This window comes from Lygodium microphyllum, chromosome 8 (genome assembly GCF_053477565.2).
Source record: "Lygodium microphyllum isolate KBCC chromosome 8, Lygodium_microphyllum_v1.1.10, whole genome shotgun sequence".
NCBI classification, from domain to species: domain Eukaryota; kingdom Viridiplantae; phylum Streptophyta; class Polypodiopsida; order Schizaeales; family Lygodiaceae; genus Lygodium; species Lygodium microphyllum.
The window spans coordinates 10,555,761-10,570,932 of NC_141142.1; the positions used below are offsets into that span (position 1 = coordinate 10,555,761).

The window sequence follows — 15,172 nt, forward strand, 5'->3', positions numbered from 1 at the left end:
AGGTGGGGCGCCGCCCACTCTACCTACCACCTGTAGGGGGATACCTGCTAGTGAGAACCTAGCAGCCCATACCTCCCCAAGCTCTATCGGCTGTCGAATCGGGGGAGCAAGCCACTCCTGAGATATTGCTACATCTATCTCCCTTCTCCTCAGCTCCACTCCTCTCTCGCAGCCTGCTACTCGCTACAACACCTCCTTGTCCACCATCCTGTACACCTCCCGCCATGTCATGATGGTACGAGCCGAGCCGGCCTCCCAAGCAGCCAACTGGATGTGGAGGCGCTCGCCAATCTGTGCCCCTTCCCGATCTCTGACCTAGGGGTTCCAGATCACTAGCTAATGGTCTATCTCCTCTTGGCAGCCTGGGGGGCTCTAGATTAGGGCCTTATGGAATCCCTGCCACACACAGAGCAAGTTGTGTAGGAAGGGGTACCTAGGTTGGTTGGGGGTGGGGGTGGGGGGGGGGGGGGGGGGGGGCGCTGATCTGGGCTATTGTGAAGATCCATCTCAGGGACGGCCTCCACTCACCGCCAAGCGTCGGTCTACAATCCTGAAGACCCTTCTGCAATAGGACCTTCCAAGTCTGCCCTCCTGGAGTGAGGCCGCGGACTACTAGCTTGCCCAAGAGAGCCATACTTTGATACTCTGGATATATGATCCCAAGCCCTCGCTCTGACAGATGCCAGATGATAGTATCCCACGCCACCTTGGCCCGGCAATCCCTGGAACCGTTTGACCCTGACCAAAGAAAGTTTCGTAGTAGGCGGCGAAGCTACACTACATAGGATGAGAAGAAGCACCAACACAATGCGATGTACCAGGCCGTCGCTAGGAGGACCTAGTTCACCACCAGGCCTCCGCCTGCTAGGCATTGGCAAGCAGTACTTCAATAGGTCAACCTCCTTTGAATAGAGTCGAGGGGGACTGGAAGAAACTGTTGTGGTGGGCAGGAGTGATGTCGAGTCCCACCTAGAACCCTAGGTAACGAACAGTCTGCCCTCTGCTCACCCATCTAAATCCGAAGTGGACACCCCACTCCGTACTAGAGTCCGGGTCTGTAAGGAAACCAACCGGCTTTTACTAGTTGATTTTCGCTCCCACTGTAGTACAAAACACCTCAAGAGCCAATCTCACTCTCTCCAACATCAATTGATCGTCCTCTATATAGAGTGTTGTCTCATCTACATACTCTGAGTCTAACAACTCCATCTCCTCTCTCACTAGAAAACACATGCCGTGTAAACCGCTGATGTGTGACCTGAGGAAGTGAAACATCGCCTTTGCAAAGAGTAAGAACAGGTATAGGGCCAAGGGGCGGCCCTACCAAATCAATCTCTCCAGCCGAAACTCCTCTTCTTGCTTGCCACCTATGAGAACCTTGCTAGTAGCTGATTTGTAAAGTGCGGAGACCCTACAGATCCATGTCTAGGGGAAGCCCAACCTCACCACGGTACCCTCTAGGAAATCCCAGTAGTCCACCCTGTCGTAGGCTTTCTCAAAATCCAGGAGTAGTACGGCCAGTCCTGAGCCCACTCTATCGCCTCAAAGAAGGTGAATACATTGTTTGGGATGCTCTTGTCCTGGACGAAGCGTGTCTCTGTGTCATGAATGATGTCTGGAAGCACAGCATGTAGTTGCCTACGAATCATCTTTGCCAGTGCCTTTTAGGCCACCAACAATAAAGTGATCGGTCTCCACTAGGAAAGCTCCAGCCGGTCTCCCCCTTTTGGGAGAAGACTAATGAGGCTTGCGGAAAGATTCTCTGGCATCTGTCCTAAAGTGAAAATCTCATGGAAGGCCATCAGTAAGGGGTCCTTCACCACCTCCCAATAGGTAGTAAAGAAGGCCTTAGAAAGACCCTCCTCTCTGAGCATTTCTGCCCATCCTGTGTATGGAAAGCCTCCTCTAGTTCCTTCTCTTTGAAGGGGGCTAGGAGGGAGTGTCCCATCTCCTCTGTGACGAGGGACGGGATGTGATCCCGGACCTTCTGTCTACATCGCTATCCTCTAGCTAAGGCTATCTCCTACTAGAAAACGCATATGTAGTAATCGGTAGCAATCTCCATCACCTCATCTAGGCTAGAACGAGTCCTCCCATACTGATCTCGAAGGCTGCATATCTGCTCTCCTGAGGTGCAGGGCTACTGCCTAGCCTATAGGGCTGCCTCCTGGCAGATACGGCTTGACTCGGCTAGAACCTCTACAACCTCCTCGGCGATCCAGTCCCTCCTGTCCCACTCCTTGGTCCAAATCTGCTCAATCTGACTCTTCACCTCCTCCCTCTTATAGATCTCATCAGGAATCTGACAGGATCGTGTGTCTAGGGTAGATGCTGGGGGATCAAGTGTCTAGAAAACCGGGCAATGATCGGACAACATGGTGCCTGCCAACTGCTCAACCTAGCCTCCACGAAAGCATCCCCACTCTCCTACATAGAACCTGTCCAAGCGCTCCATCAGGACTCCACTTAGCCGCTTGTATCCCCAAGAGAAGTCCAACGACCTCTCCCTCCTCTGGAAGGCATGGTCTATCCAAGCATTGTGTGCTCCTACTGCCAGTAGAAAGACCTCCCATGCCTCTTACTTCTTCCCAGCCATGCCACTGTACCAAGGGACCATATGGATGACCCCCCTCGTGGAGGCATAGGGTGAGCTAGCCAGTAGCTCACGTGCTGCGTCCACTAAGGTAAGTCGTACCATGAAGATCCCTTGACCCATTAGAACTGCCTCCGCTATCTACGCTGTGCCGATGCACAGCATGGAGTGAAGCCAATCCCAAAGCCGGGCCTTGGATGGGGAATGTCCTACTACCTGACCAAAGATCTTTGTTTCTTTAAGCTTCAACTTTGTGGCACGGACAGCTAAGAGTTGTTCCTCAGATAGGACGATGCACAAGGTGTTTGACTGGGGAGTACTCGTAGATTGCATCGGCATGTCACCAGAGGTTTCCATTGCGTGTTCTTGCTAAGGACCTACCAGTCTCGTTGTTGTGTTACCGGGGGGGGAATCTTTTTTGTGTCGGTGGGGGGGTGTTCGACACTACTAGAAGGGCTTAACACTGATTACCATTCTTGTTTGCATACTTTGGACCATTGCAATTTTACTGTGCATGGGAATCTGCATAGTACCAGCCATACTAAGATAAATTTTCCCATACATTCCATGCATTCCCTACTGCCCAAAAAGCATTGGATTAGCGCTTTCATGATGGTCTTGCATTTCCATTCCTTGCCCCGTAGGTACCAAGTGTTTTGCTTCATTAATATCTTTGGAAGCTTCAAATGAGGGCTTTGGCATTACCTTCGATGCACCTTGCTGTCCCGAAGGTGTAGAAGATATCTTCTTCTTCTTCTTGCCCTTACTGTCCTTCTTTGAAACATTCAAAAATCAGGTAAACTGAGGATCCTTTGCCAATTTAGCAAAGAGATTTGCTGCTGTCCTCATCCGATTCTTGAACCAATCATCAAATTCCTCTTCATGTTATTGGTTGTCAGCCTCGTTATGCCTTGAAGGCCATACATCCTGCCCAACAGCAACGTTTTCAGTTTGTTGTCCATGGTTTGAGCCTTGCCCAAGGTCAAGCATTGCACTTCCTTCATTCCCATGTGAATATTCATAATGAGAGGTATGATCACTGCTTGATTGCATCTCACTATATAAAGACATATTGCTATAATTTCTAGTTGAGAGCAAAAATCAGCACTAGCACAAAGCTTTGCCTTGCAAATTAGGTGCTTCGCGCCCACCAATTCAAGGGAATTGATGGTATCTGGCAACGGAACCATGAAACCAACCTTTCTTCTTAGAAAGGGCGGTAAATCCTTGATTAAGCACTTAACTATAGTAATTAGATGAATATAACTTGAAATACTCAAATTACCTTAATAATCTCAGACATTGGACACCTTATTGGCTCCAAAACTAGCATCCCTTTTTGTATTTCTTTAACTTGATTACTAATGGAATGAGTATAAGCTAAGATTCTCAACCTCCTTTGATGTTATAAAAAGCCCCTTGATTTTTCACTTAAGACTTGCACAAATGGAACCACCAATTGGCCAAATGCTACCCCAAATTACAATGAATGGATTGGCGTTTGGATTCCCTAACAATTACAAAAATTTCAGGTGCCGAATTCAGTGTACGATGCCTTCACCAATTAGCACAAGTCCCAAGCTGGTCATCAAACCCTAATTTTTGCAGAAATTTAGGGTTTACAGTAGAGATCTCTCTTGTCCACCAAATTTGGCTGAGATTTGCTCAAAATGGTTGAGAAATACCAAGATCTCCTAAGAATGGATTGGAGAAGGTGAGATAAAGCCAAGACGAGAGAGAAATCTGACTTTCTTCACAAGAAAATCCTATATTTTGCCTACTGCCTACTCCACCCTGCATTTAACATAGCCACCTACTGCTAGGCACCTCCAAGATGTTATCACCTAGTCAGCAATGCTATTGCCAAGCCCCTAAAGGTGACTTCTTGTTGTCCCCTACCTGTTGAGGCCCCCAGATGGCTGTCTTTTGTAGCAAATTATTGTTCTCTAATCAAAAAATTGACCAAGAGCTCTCTCTCTCTCTCTCTCTCCCCCAAGCTGTAAACTAACTGAATGATGAAGACCCAACCCTCAAAAACATTTTCTCAGTTTGTATGGGCATTTTTGCCAAGTGGCAGCCTTCTAAACCTATTTTTCCGCATTGTTGAACCATTTAATTAATTCTCAGCATTATCCAACCATTTAATTTTTTTTTAGAATTAAATGATCCTAAAATTTAATTTCAGCCCTTTTGACCTTGCCCACAATTAAATATGCCAATTCATAACTAAATTAGCTAGGCCATTTGCAACCTAGAGTGGTCCCTAACCTTAGTTGGTCCTTAGGACTGGCATTAATTGATTAATTAATGCTAGTCCCTAGTATCACCACCTATACTTATTGACCAAATAACTGTCTAAAGGTCAAAACTGATATCCAAAGCCCAGCTGGCATAACTTATCACAGCTTTCGCCTTTAACACCCACTGTATCCTCGGGGTCCTTGGCCTGTTACCATGAAATAATTCCCATATGCATCACTTGTACTAAACAACCTTAAACATTTGATTAATAACTTAATCAAATGTTATCAGCAAGATTAAAGCATCTCAAAATCCCATGTCCTCGTGGCAGGAACTTGTTAAGGAACAATGTGGCCCAAGCATTAAGGAACTTAGGAGCCTCTATAGTGGAGTATAGAGCAACAAGTCACTGATACTCAACCAACTTGACCTTAAGGTCATCCAAGTCAGTGATTCTCATGATAGTCACCCCTTCATGCATTAACTTACAAAAATGGATCTTCAATGGGACTTTTATCATGATCAACATATGGCACTCTTGCTTCAACATGATCTTTTCCATAATGCTACACGAGAGGAAATGTAAAAGAAGTAGAAGGAACAAAGTTCGAAACTTGTGTACCTTGCACCGAAGTAGATAGAATGGTCTGAAAGTAGAGAACACACTCCAAATCTCTTTCTCCAAGATGGTTCATTCTTGACGAAAGTCTCAATGGCCTTGCAATATCCACAAACCTATGCACAATATCTAAAGGAAAAGAACCATGTATATGTTCTTCGAGTAGATGTTTTAGAATTGCTATCTTTTTGTCAAGCTCTTCGGTCTTCTTGGCTCCCTGAGCCATGATCAGCTACAACTCCTCATCTGTGATAGGATAAAGACATCTCTCTCCAATGTAGTCAAAGGACTACTGCCCATGTCCAAGCCTTGCAATGTTTGCTATGGAAGCCACTCCTACTCAGACAAAGGCTGCTTTGAAAACTAAGTCAATGTGCAAGTGTTAAATGTAGCTTCCCTCTGTAGTTCTTGTTTTTTTAGGATAGAGATTTCTGATCAAGGGCCTAGGTTTCTTTAGTGAGTAACTAGCTCTGATACCATGTAAAGAAATCCTCATCTAAAAGAATACAAACACAATCGTACAACAAATGCACAAACTAATAAATAAACACAATTAGGGTTAGGGTTAACCCAGGGAAAATGAACACAGAAGATAATGAAATCTGAATAATGATTATTTAAGTACAATGCTCAGTGCAGCAAACACCCTATGTGAGGTGGCAGCTGACCCTCAAACTCCCATGTCTGGAGGATCAGGGTAGAGAGTATGAGCAGAAGAGTGTGTCATACTTTGACATATCCAGAGATGCAGCAGCCAGCCTTGGAATGTCTCTGGCAGCAACCAATACAGCCTGTGATGGCTAGATCACTGAGACAGATGAGTAACAGAGTGTGCTGAATAGAAAAATGCAAATATGCTAATGATATGGCAGCTGTATGGATCTGTCTGCAGCAAATGCAGATTAGGGCTGATGTGGCAGATCAGGGTGGTGGAGTTTCAGCAGAGCATGGCCTCTAAGGTGTCGTGGGCAACAGAGCGGCATCAGATGAGGCTATTCGACAACAATAGAAGGTGAGAAAACAGAAAATACATGCTAGACAGCAATCTGCAGCAGTCAACAGCTGGTAGATAGTTGATGGCAGGCTAGAATCAGTCCCAAACAACAATGGAAGGCTAGATAGCAGCTGCCAAATTGCAGACTGCATTGGGGAGCAACTTGCCTAAGATATCCTCTGCATATGGAGTGTGGACAGCAGAGATATGGCACCTACAAACTACAAAAACAAGTTATCCTCCACATATGGAGTGTGGACAGTAGAGATATGGTACCTACAAACTACAAAAACAAGATTAAGGCTGAGTGGTGGGCAGCCGATCTATTTATAGATGGTTGGGTCCTCCCAAATTAGGGTTTAGCTTATGGGACACAAACACTCTCAAGGAACACATTTCTTTCAATGAAAGTTTCAGTAATTTAATAATTAAGCTTTTTTTGGGGCTATGTAATGTGGCCTTCTCTAATAAGCCCAGTATCTCCATCCACCTACAAGATAGGCGGCCAGGTCTAGGTCAATGTGCCACTTCCCCTCAATGTGCCACTACTTTGATCCTTTATTTGGAGCATCCAATGAACACCATTTGGTCAAGGTCCTCTGGGTGAAGGCATCCATCTCCTCAACTATAAAAGTGAATGTTTGTCTCTACTAGTCACAACAAGTGCTAGAAGAATGTCCCCTCGAGAGAAGAGACCAATCCAAGCTTGAGAAGTAGGTGTATCAATCCACCAGGCTAGTCAAGCTCCCTCCATCACAATCTCAATCATAACTCTCAATCCCCTAAGACCTTGTAGTCTCTATCTTTGACCCTCCATCATAGCCTCAAACTGTGGCTCTCGTGAGACCCTATAGTCTTTGTCTCTGAGTCTCTTGCGATAGCTCCTAGAATGTAAAACTGATGTAGTGATCTATAGAGACAATCTCCCCCAAGATAGGTATGTCCTCTATTCAAGGGTGTGACCTGACTCTAATCTCAAGTAGTGATTGAAGAGAAGAGGCTGCCCTCTCTTCTCTTTAGTTGTAGTCAAGGATAGGTGGTGAAAATATATAGCATATAGTAGATGCCATCAACCAGTTATGAAACCGAGCAATAATAAGTAAAGAAACCAAGGAGATTCCTATAAGGGCCTCAATGCATGATTTCAGCCCTAATTTACTGTTATTTATAGCAACAAAAAACCACCTATATATCGCCCCAAAATCACCCTCTAATGGGTTCATCATACACTTCAAATATCTACTTATTGTAGGTAAGAAAATACTTCAAGTGTTGATCCCTATATCCAAAAGATTCAAGATAAAAACTCAAGATAGTGGTATTCAGCCTGAGTTTATTTGAGCATGGTGATGGTGTTCCAAGCTTCATGATCGTGTGCCAGTTAAATTCAGCCTCTTCATCTCCAGTTCTTGATCGCCATAGGCTGATCACTCTCATTGTTACATTACATGCTCATGTGTTTTACTTTATTGCATTTTCTTTCAGGCTGTCCAAAGCAAGGAAAAATATGATTTGAGCATTGTGATGCCATTCCATGATTGGCGATGCTGTCCCAATTAAATTCATCCTCTTAAGTTTCTCATCCTTAAGCAGCCATAGGATGATCACTCTTAGTGTTACACTCAGTCTCTGCATGCTCATCTATTTTACTTGCATTTCTTTCCCGGCTATCCAAAGCAAAATGCAAGCTGATTTGAGCATGGCAACATTGTTTGAGACTGGGCGAGTGTTATTCCAGGACTGCCCAAGTGGTTTTGCAGCTGTTTTATGCTTGTATGTTGTGGTTCAGTGCATTTCAGAGAAATTTTTCTCGTACAGATTGTCATCCGATAGGGTTTTTCTGGCAAAATCCAATGTTGGGTAGATTGTTCTTCTTGTGCCTCCATGGAATTGCCTAATTCATGCATTAATGCCCAATTCATGCATTTTCCTTGGTGTAATCAAAAATATTTTCCTTAGGGAAACCATACAGAATAGGTTAATGTGTGTACACAAAAGGATTTGCTGTCTACTTTCAATTTTATGCTTTCATTGCTTCCTGAGTCAAAGTAAACAGAAATATCTTGCCAACTTTTCAGTATTTTTGGTGAAAGTAAATAGAATATTTTTCTGCAGATGAAAGGAGAGAAACGCTTGATTGAGAGGCTATTTCAAACTGAGATTGCCATGCTTCATGCCTTAAGAGATGGGAGTGCACTGATGCAGCACATGGAGGACTTCTATTACATAACATTGCTTGAGGTATTGTCTTGATGCTGCATCATCTTTGATGTTCACCCATAACAAACTTGATTTGTTTCCACAAACACAGATCTATAATGTGCTGGCAATCTTTTCATACTCAATCCATTAATAGTTCATGCTGTTGAATATAATTGCCACTCAGAGGTGGAACATAAAGTTCATGGTTATAGTGAAGCTACTTTTAAAATCTCAATGTAAATTTTTTTTTAATTGCATCTCAAATTTTGTGCTGCTGATTCTTGGCATCATCCATATGCTTGACATTTGATTACAATATTATGGATTCAGTCAAAGAAATGAGTTGTCTAAATGCCTAGTCTATCTCACCCTGTAAAGCAAAAGATGCAACCAAATCACAAAAACAATTGTTAAAACAGATAAAGTAGAGAACAATTCTTGACTGCTGACAGACATAGTGGACTCAGGGGCGCTGTGACAGATGGGACTCTGGCACTTTTTTTCTTTTAGCACCACACATGCTCTGGCATTATAGCCCACCAGATTTGTTGTTCAGTCAACCATTGTATTTTAGCATCCCCTCATGGGGCTTTTTTGTACTCGGTTATTTACCTCAAGGGGATTTTCTTCTGAGGTGTCATTTGAAAAAGAAACCAATTCTTGATGCTTACTGTGCTCTCTTAGTTGTGGCATACTTACCGTTTGGAGTACACTTTCTGGTAGCGCATAGCTTTAAAAATTTGCTGCTAGAGAAACTGGGTTTTATTTAGGAAACATGGGTTTTTTTATAACCTAAGAACAAAGCTTGAATATCTTGAGCATGGCTATATAGAGTGTCACAAACATTGACGAGGTGTTTCAAGTGAAGCTCAATGTATACTTATTTTGATATTGGTTTGACAAGCCAGGTGCAAGAACTTGGCAAGGCTTAAAATTTCTAGAGAGTGGCAGAATCATATCTAAATATACTTCAGAAACCTTGACTATGCCGATGATCAAGTGCCACATTATTTTGATCAAAAGGAAACGAGAGCATTATCCTTGCAAGTTGAGATGGCGTAGTAGTGACAACAGGGAATGTCTAAATAATTTGGAGGGGCATAAGTAAATACCAAAGCCACTCACCAGAATTGTATCAGTAGCAACATTGTGTTTGACGTTGTACAATCATACTAATGTCCTGTAGTGTATAGCCACAGAACTTTGGGAGGTGGAGGGAAAACAGAGTGAAGATACCATACTCCCTGACAGTATGTGTGACTGATTTAGAGGTCTACCATGGAGAATAGACAACCAATATCATCTCTAGAGGATAGACAATAGCACACAACATCAAAAAATCCGGCTGTTGATCAGACCAATATCGTCCCTAGAGGATAGACAATAGCACACAACATCAAAAAGTCTGGCTGTTGATCTTGTTCATCAGACCAAGATCATGATAGAGAATTCATCCACATCTAAGCTGGCAGGACTACATCAATAAACCAAAGCTATTCTGTACAGCTGATACACACATTGTAAGAAGAACACACAATTTAAAAGAGATTAGAGAATCCAAAGATGGGAAATGGTCCCGCTACTTGTTTGTTGCAGTGCTACTACTATGTAGACAATGAGAAAAGCTTTCCAACAGTGAATTTGTGCTCTACTACCTGGTACTTTTCTTGACTCCGGGAAAGACCACACAGCCTCTAGGGGTCCCAAATCACGAAACTTTGAAGCCTCAAGTCACAATCTCACCATCCATCACTTGTGTTGTGAACGCCCACTAAGCAAGTCAAGGACAGGATGATGGACCCTGATGATGGTGAAGAAGAAAAGAGATCATCTTAAATAGTTTGCTAAAACAGTCCACAACCAGTTCCACAGACCAGTTGGGCCAGCCCATATCTGACTATCCAACACATGGATCAGTTGGGCCAGCCCACATCTGTGCAAGTGATGAGTAGTTTACCCTCAGGGATCACAAAAAACTAATGTACGTACAATATCAGCCTTGGAATTTAGTATACATTTTTCTGATCTAGATATTTACTTATATTTGTCTCATTGAAAAACTTCAATCATCTGATTTACAATCTAATTCAATTTCTTTTAATAATAATGTCAATGTGAATTCAAATGTAAGTAAAGATTTGAATCTAATTCTACACGAATATATTGATGCCTTTCTGTTCAAATTATGCAATGGACTTCCTCTATCTCATGGTACATTAGGCCATAGGATTGAGATGTTGCCCAATAGTCATTTCATCTCTCGGTAACCTTATAGATTTCGCTCGAGTGGCAAAGAATTGAAAATATCGATACACACAGATGAGATATGCTAAAATGTTTTGTGCAAGTAATTGCCAAGATTGGCAAGTGAAATTGCCAATATTCACAATAAGCAAGGGCGTATTGGGACTTACCAAAGATGTGAAAATGAGACACAAAAGGCTTTCGACCAAAGAAACCCTCATAAGGAGTCATGTCTTGTAATGCAAAAGTCGAGGAGTGGTTGTGGATATGAACCGCAGTAGCCACCGCGTCACTCCAAAGTGTATGAGGAAGACCTCGATGCTCCAACATCGATTGGGCCATCTCTAGCATGATTCAATTCGCACACTCCATACCATTCTCCAAAGGTGTTACAGATTCTCAATCCGAAGAAACCTTTTGAGATTCATATGGATTTAAGTGATTGTACTATGGGTGATATTCTTTATCAAGCCAGTTGACCCATCGCATTTGAGAGCCATAAGCTTGTGGATGCCCAAACACATTACACGACCCAAGAAAAGGATTTGGTGGTAATCATTCATGCACTTGAAATATAGTGTCATTATTTGTACGGCGCCCAATTTATTATTTGGACTAACCACCATTTGTTAAAATACCTTTGTGATCAGCCCAATCTTTGTGGCCACTAGGCAAGATGAGCGGAGCTTATGCAAGAATTTGACATCGAGATTCATTATAAAAAGGACAAAACTAATATGGTTGCTGATACTCTTAGTCAAATACCAAGTTAATGCCTTATCCTTCTCCGAAATTTCAATTGTTTTTATCTTTCTTTAAAAGGACATTACCAAAATGGTCTTCACTTTGGCAAGATCTAGCAACTAGTTCAAGAGGGATCTAGTAGTCTAGGGGGCTTTGGCAATTTGGACATCCGAAAGCTAACTACTAAGAGAAAGATGGCAAAAAAGTATTCTGTTCGTAATGGATTACTTTTTAAATAAGACAAAGTATGTGTGTGTCCGATAATCAAGATATCTATAATAAAATTTCATATGAGTATCATGACATGCTGAGTACTAGACTACACAATAATACAACTTTGTCCTTCATCTCTCTAGCTGCTCCTATTATTTCATGGCTGCCAACCATCTCTTTCCACTATGGTTGATTCTTATGTGCATGAGTACCCACAATGTCAGCTTTATCAAGTTGAATGGCACAAACAAGCGGGGATGTTACATCCTTTACAAATTTCCAATAGAAAGTAGAGTAGCCTTTCTACGGATTTTGTAGTAGGATTACCCCATATGAATCTAGGTTATGACGCAATTTGGGTTGTGATTGATCGATTGACGAACATAGCTCGATTCATTTCTACAAAGATAACCATGAAAAGCCACAAGTTAACTAGTCTCTTTGTGGAACATCTTTGTAGACTTTATGGTTTGTCCAACAAAATAATCAATGACGGGTGTCCTAAGTTCACCAATCATTTGTGGCAAATGGTTTTCTAAAAACTAGAAAGTTGATTGTCCATGTCATTCTCGAAGCATCCTAAAACCGATGGACAAACCAAAAGAACAAATCAAATCATGGAGGATATGTTTTTTTTGCAAATAAAATGTGGCTAATTATATTACTCAAAGAAACTGATTACAACGGAGTGCTCATGCTCGACAGACTAGCTGGAGCTGAAACACAAATACATCATGATTACAAGCCTCTCATGGCGGTCTGGGGGGATGGGGGCAGAAGCCATGGAGGGGGGGGTATATCGCCATCCGGGGATGCTTGCCTGCATCATGAAAAACAGGTCTTGGCCGCCCCAAGTATGCATAAATTGGCCACGGAGCTCCTGACAAGCCCTAGACTCGCCCTGCACCTGATCCCAACGGCCGCGGAGGGAGTGGATGATGGAGGTCTAGAGCTCAGCTAGGGTCGCCTGTGCTGAAAGTCTCTCTCTGCCGAAAGTCTCCTGACACTGCACCTTCCAAATATGCCATCTAGTAACACTCCCTATGATCTCCCATACCTCAAAGCGGTCTGCTCTGGGCTCCAATACCTGGCAGATGGGTAGAGCCTCCAACCCGACCACTACACACGATCCTACCTCAATGATGAATATCGTGTCCTGCATCCCAGCCTCATACAGAAGGTGACAGCCCTGGCTGACTGCCTGCCAACAGAAGGCTCCCCATGAGATATATCCAAGGCTGGGTGCTGTACGGCAGAGGATGCAGCATGCTCCTCTCCGCACAAGCTACACCTCCTCACATGACCAAAGGCAGTGCTGGTGTGAGCAACGCTTACAACCTCCCTCCTTTTGCATCTAGGCAAGCCAGCTTCCCACCGCCAAGCCTCCATGTACCACTAGCCATAAGAAGTACAATACCCTCCTTGGCCTCCAGCTATCGCCATAGGCGGCGCTAGAAGATCCGTCGGAACAGCTCCGTGATACTATGCTCCGCCCAGTGTCTGCTACATGACGGCACCCAATTCATATCCTCCTGCATCAGTACGTGTCTGCCAATCCTAGCAATGTACTCTAGAAACCTGGGTGGCTTCATGGCGACTGTAGTAGTCGGCCATAGCCACTCTCCTGGATCCCACTCAAGCTCATCAAGTGGTCTGCCCTCCCAGATCCAAAGGCGCCACTCCTGAGCTCCTTCCAGAAAACATAGGGGTCCAATCGCCATGTCTTCCCCTGAAGGCCCACCACCCAAATCCTCCTCCATGAAAGGGCAGCTATCCCCTCATCCCGCTGCCCTCTGTCAAGGGCCAGATGCCCCCCCTCCTGAATGGTGAAGAAAGTCCCTTGCAGAGCGCCGCCCACTCTACCTGCTATCTGTAGGGGGGTGCCTGCTGGTGAAAACGTGGCAGCCCATACCTCCCCAGGCTCTATCAGGACTCGTATTGGGGGAGCAAGCCACTCCGTAGGTATTGCTGCGTCTATCTCCCTATGCCCCAACTCCACTTCTCTCTGGCAGCCTAAAACTTGTTGCAGCACCTCCTCGTCCGCCATCCTGTACACCTCCTTATGTCTTGATGGTACGAGCTGGGCCGGCCTCCCAACTAGCCCACTGGATGTGGGGGCGCTCGCCAATCTATGCCCCTTCCCGATCTTTGACCTGGGGTTTCCAGATCACTGACTGACGATCTATCTCCTCCTGGCAACCTGGGGGGCTCTGGATTAGGGCCTTACGGAGGCCCTATCACATGCGGAGTAAGCTGCATAGGAAAGGTGATCTAGAGGGGGTGATTTGGGCTGAAGTGAAGATCCATCTCAGGGACGGCCTCCACTCACCACCAAGCCTCAATCTACAATCCTGAAGACCCTCCTGCAATAGGACCTTCTAGGTTTGCCCTCCCGGTGTGAGGCCACAGAGACAACTAGGTTTCCCAAGAGGGCCTTGCTCTGAAACTCTGGGTCTATGATCCCAAGCCCTCCCTCTGACTGATGCCATATGATGGTCGCCCACGCCACCTTGGCCCGGGAATCCCTGGAGCTGTCTGACCCGGACCAAAGAAAGTTTCGCACCAGGCGGCGAAGCTGCACTACGCAGGATGAGGAAAAGCACCAACACAAGGCGATGTACCAGGCTGTCGCTAGGAGAACCTGGTTAACCACCAGGGCTCGGCCGGATAGTGAAAGGCGAGCCGTACTTCAGTAAGTCAGCTTCCTCTGAATAGAATCGAGGACTGGAAGAAACTGCTGGGTGGGAGTGATGTCAAGTCCCACGTGGAACCCTAGGTACCGGACGGTCTGCCCTCTACTCACCCATCTAAATCCTAGGTGGACGCCCCACTCTGTGCTAGAGTCCGGGTTTGTGAGGAAACCAACCAACTTTCGCCAGTTGATTTTTGCTCCCGCTATGTCACAAAACACCTCAAGAGCTAGCCTCACTCTCTCCAACATCAACTCATCGTCCTCTATGTAGAGTGTTGTATCATCTACATACTCTAAGTCTAGCAACTCAGTATCCTCTCTCACGGGAAGTTGGAGACCGCATAATCTGCTCACACAGGACCTAAGGAAGTGAGACATCGCCTCTACAAAGAGTAGGAACAGGTACGGGGCCAAGGGGCAGCCCTGCCGGACCGATCTCTCCAACCAACGCTCCTCCCCTCGCCTACCACCTATGAGAACCTTGCTAGTGGCCAATCTGTAAAGTGCGGCGACCCCACGAATCCAAGCCTGGGGGAAACCCAACCTTACCATGGTGCCCTCTAGGAAATCTCAGTCCACCTTATCATAAGCTTTCTCGAAATCCAAGAGTAGTACGGCCAGTCTCTGCCC

At 44.8% G+C, this 15,172-nt stretch overlaps 1 protein-coding gene across 3 annotated transcripts in view; it reads left to right on the forward strand.

Moving 5' to 3' along the window:
• LOC148031961 (putative triglyceride lipase) overlaps positions 1-15,172 on the forward strand; it is a 248,498-nt gene that overhangs the window by 207,759 nt on the left and 25,567 nt on the right. For all 3 annotated transcript variants that reach the window (XM_087682557.1, XM_087682558.1, XM_087682556.1), the window contains one exon: positions 8,563-8,688. In XM_087682557.1, the coding sequence (XP_087538683.1) occupies positions 8,563-8,688 (126 nt within the window). The remainder of the gene's footprint in view (positions 1-8,562; positions 8,689-15,172) is intronic.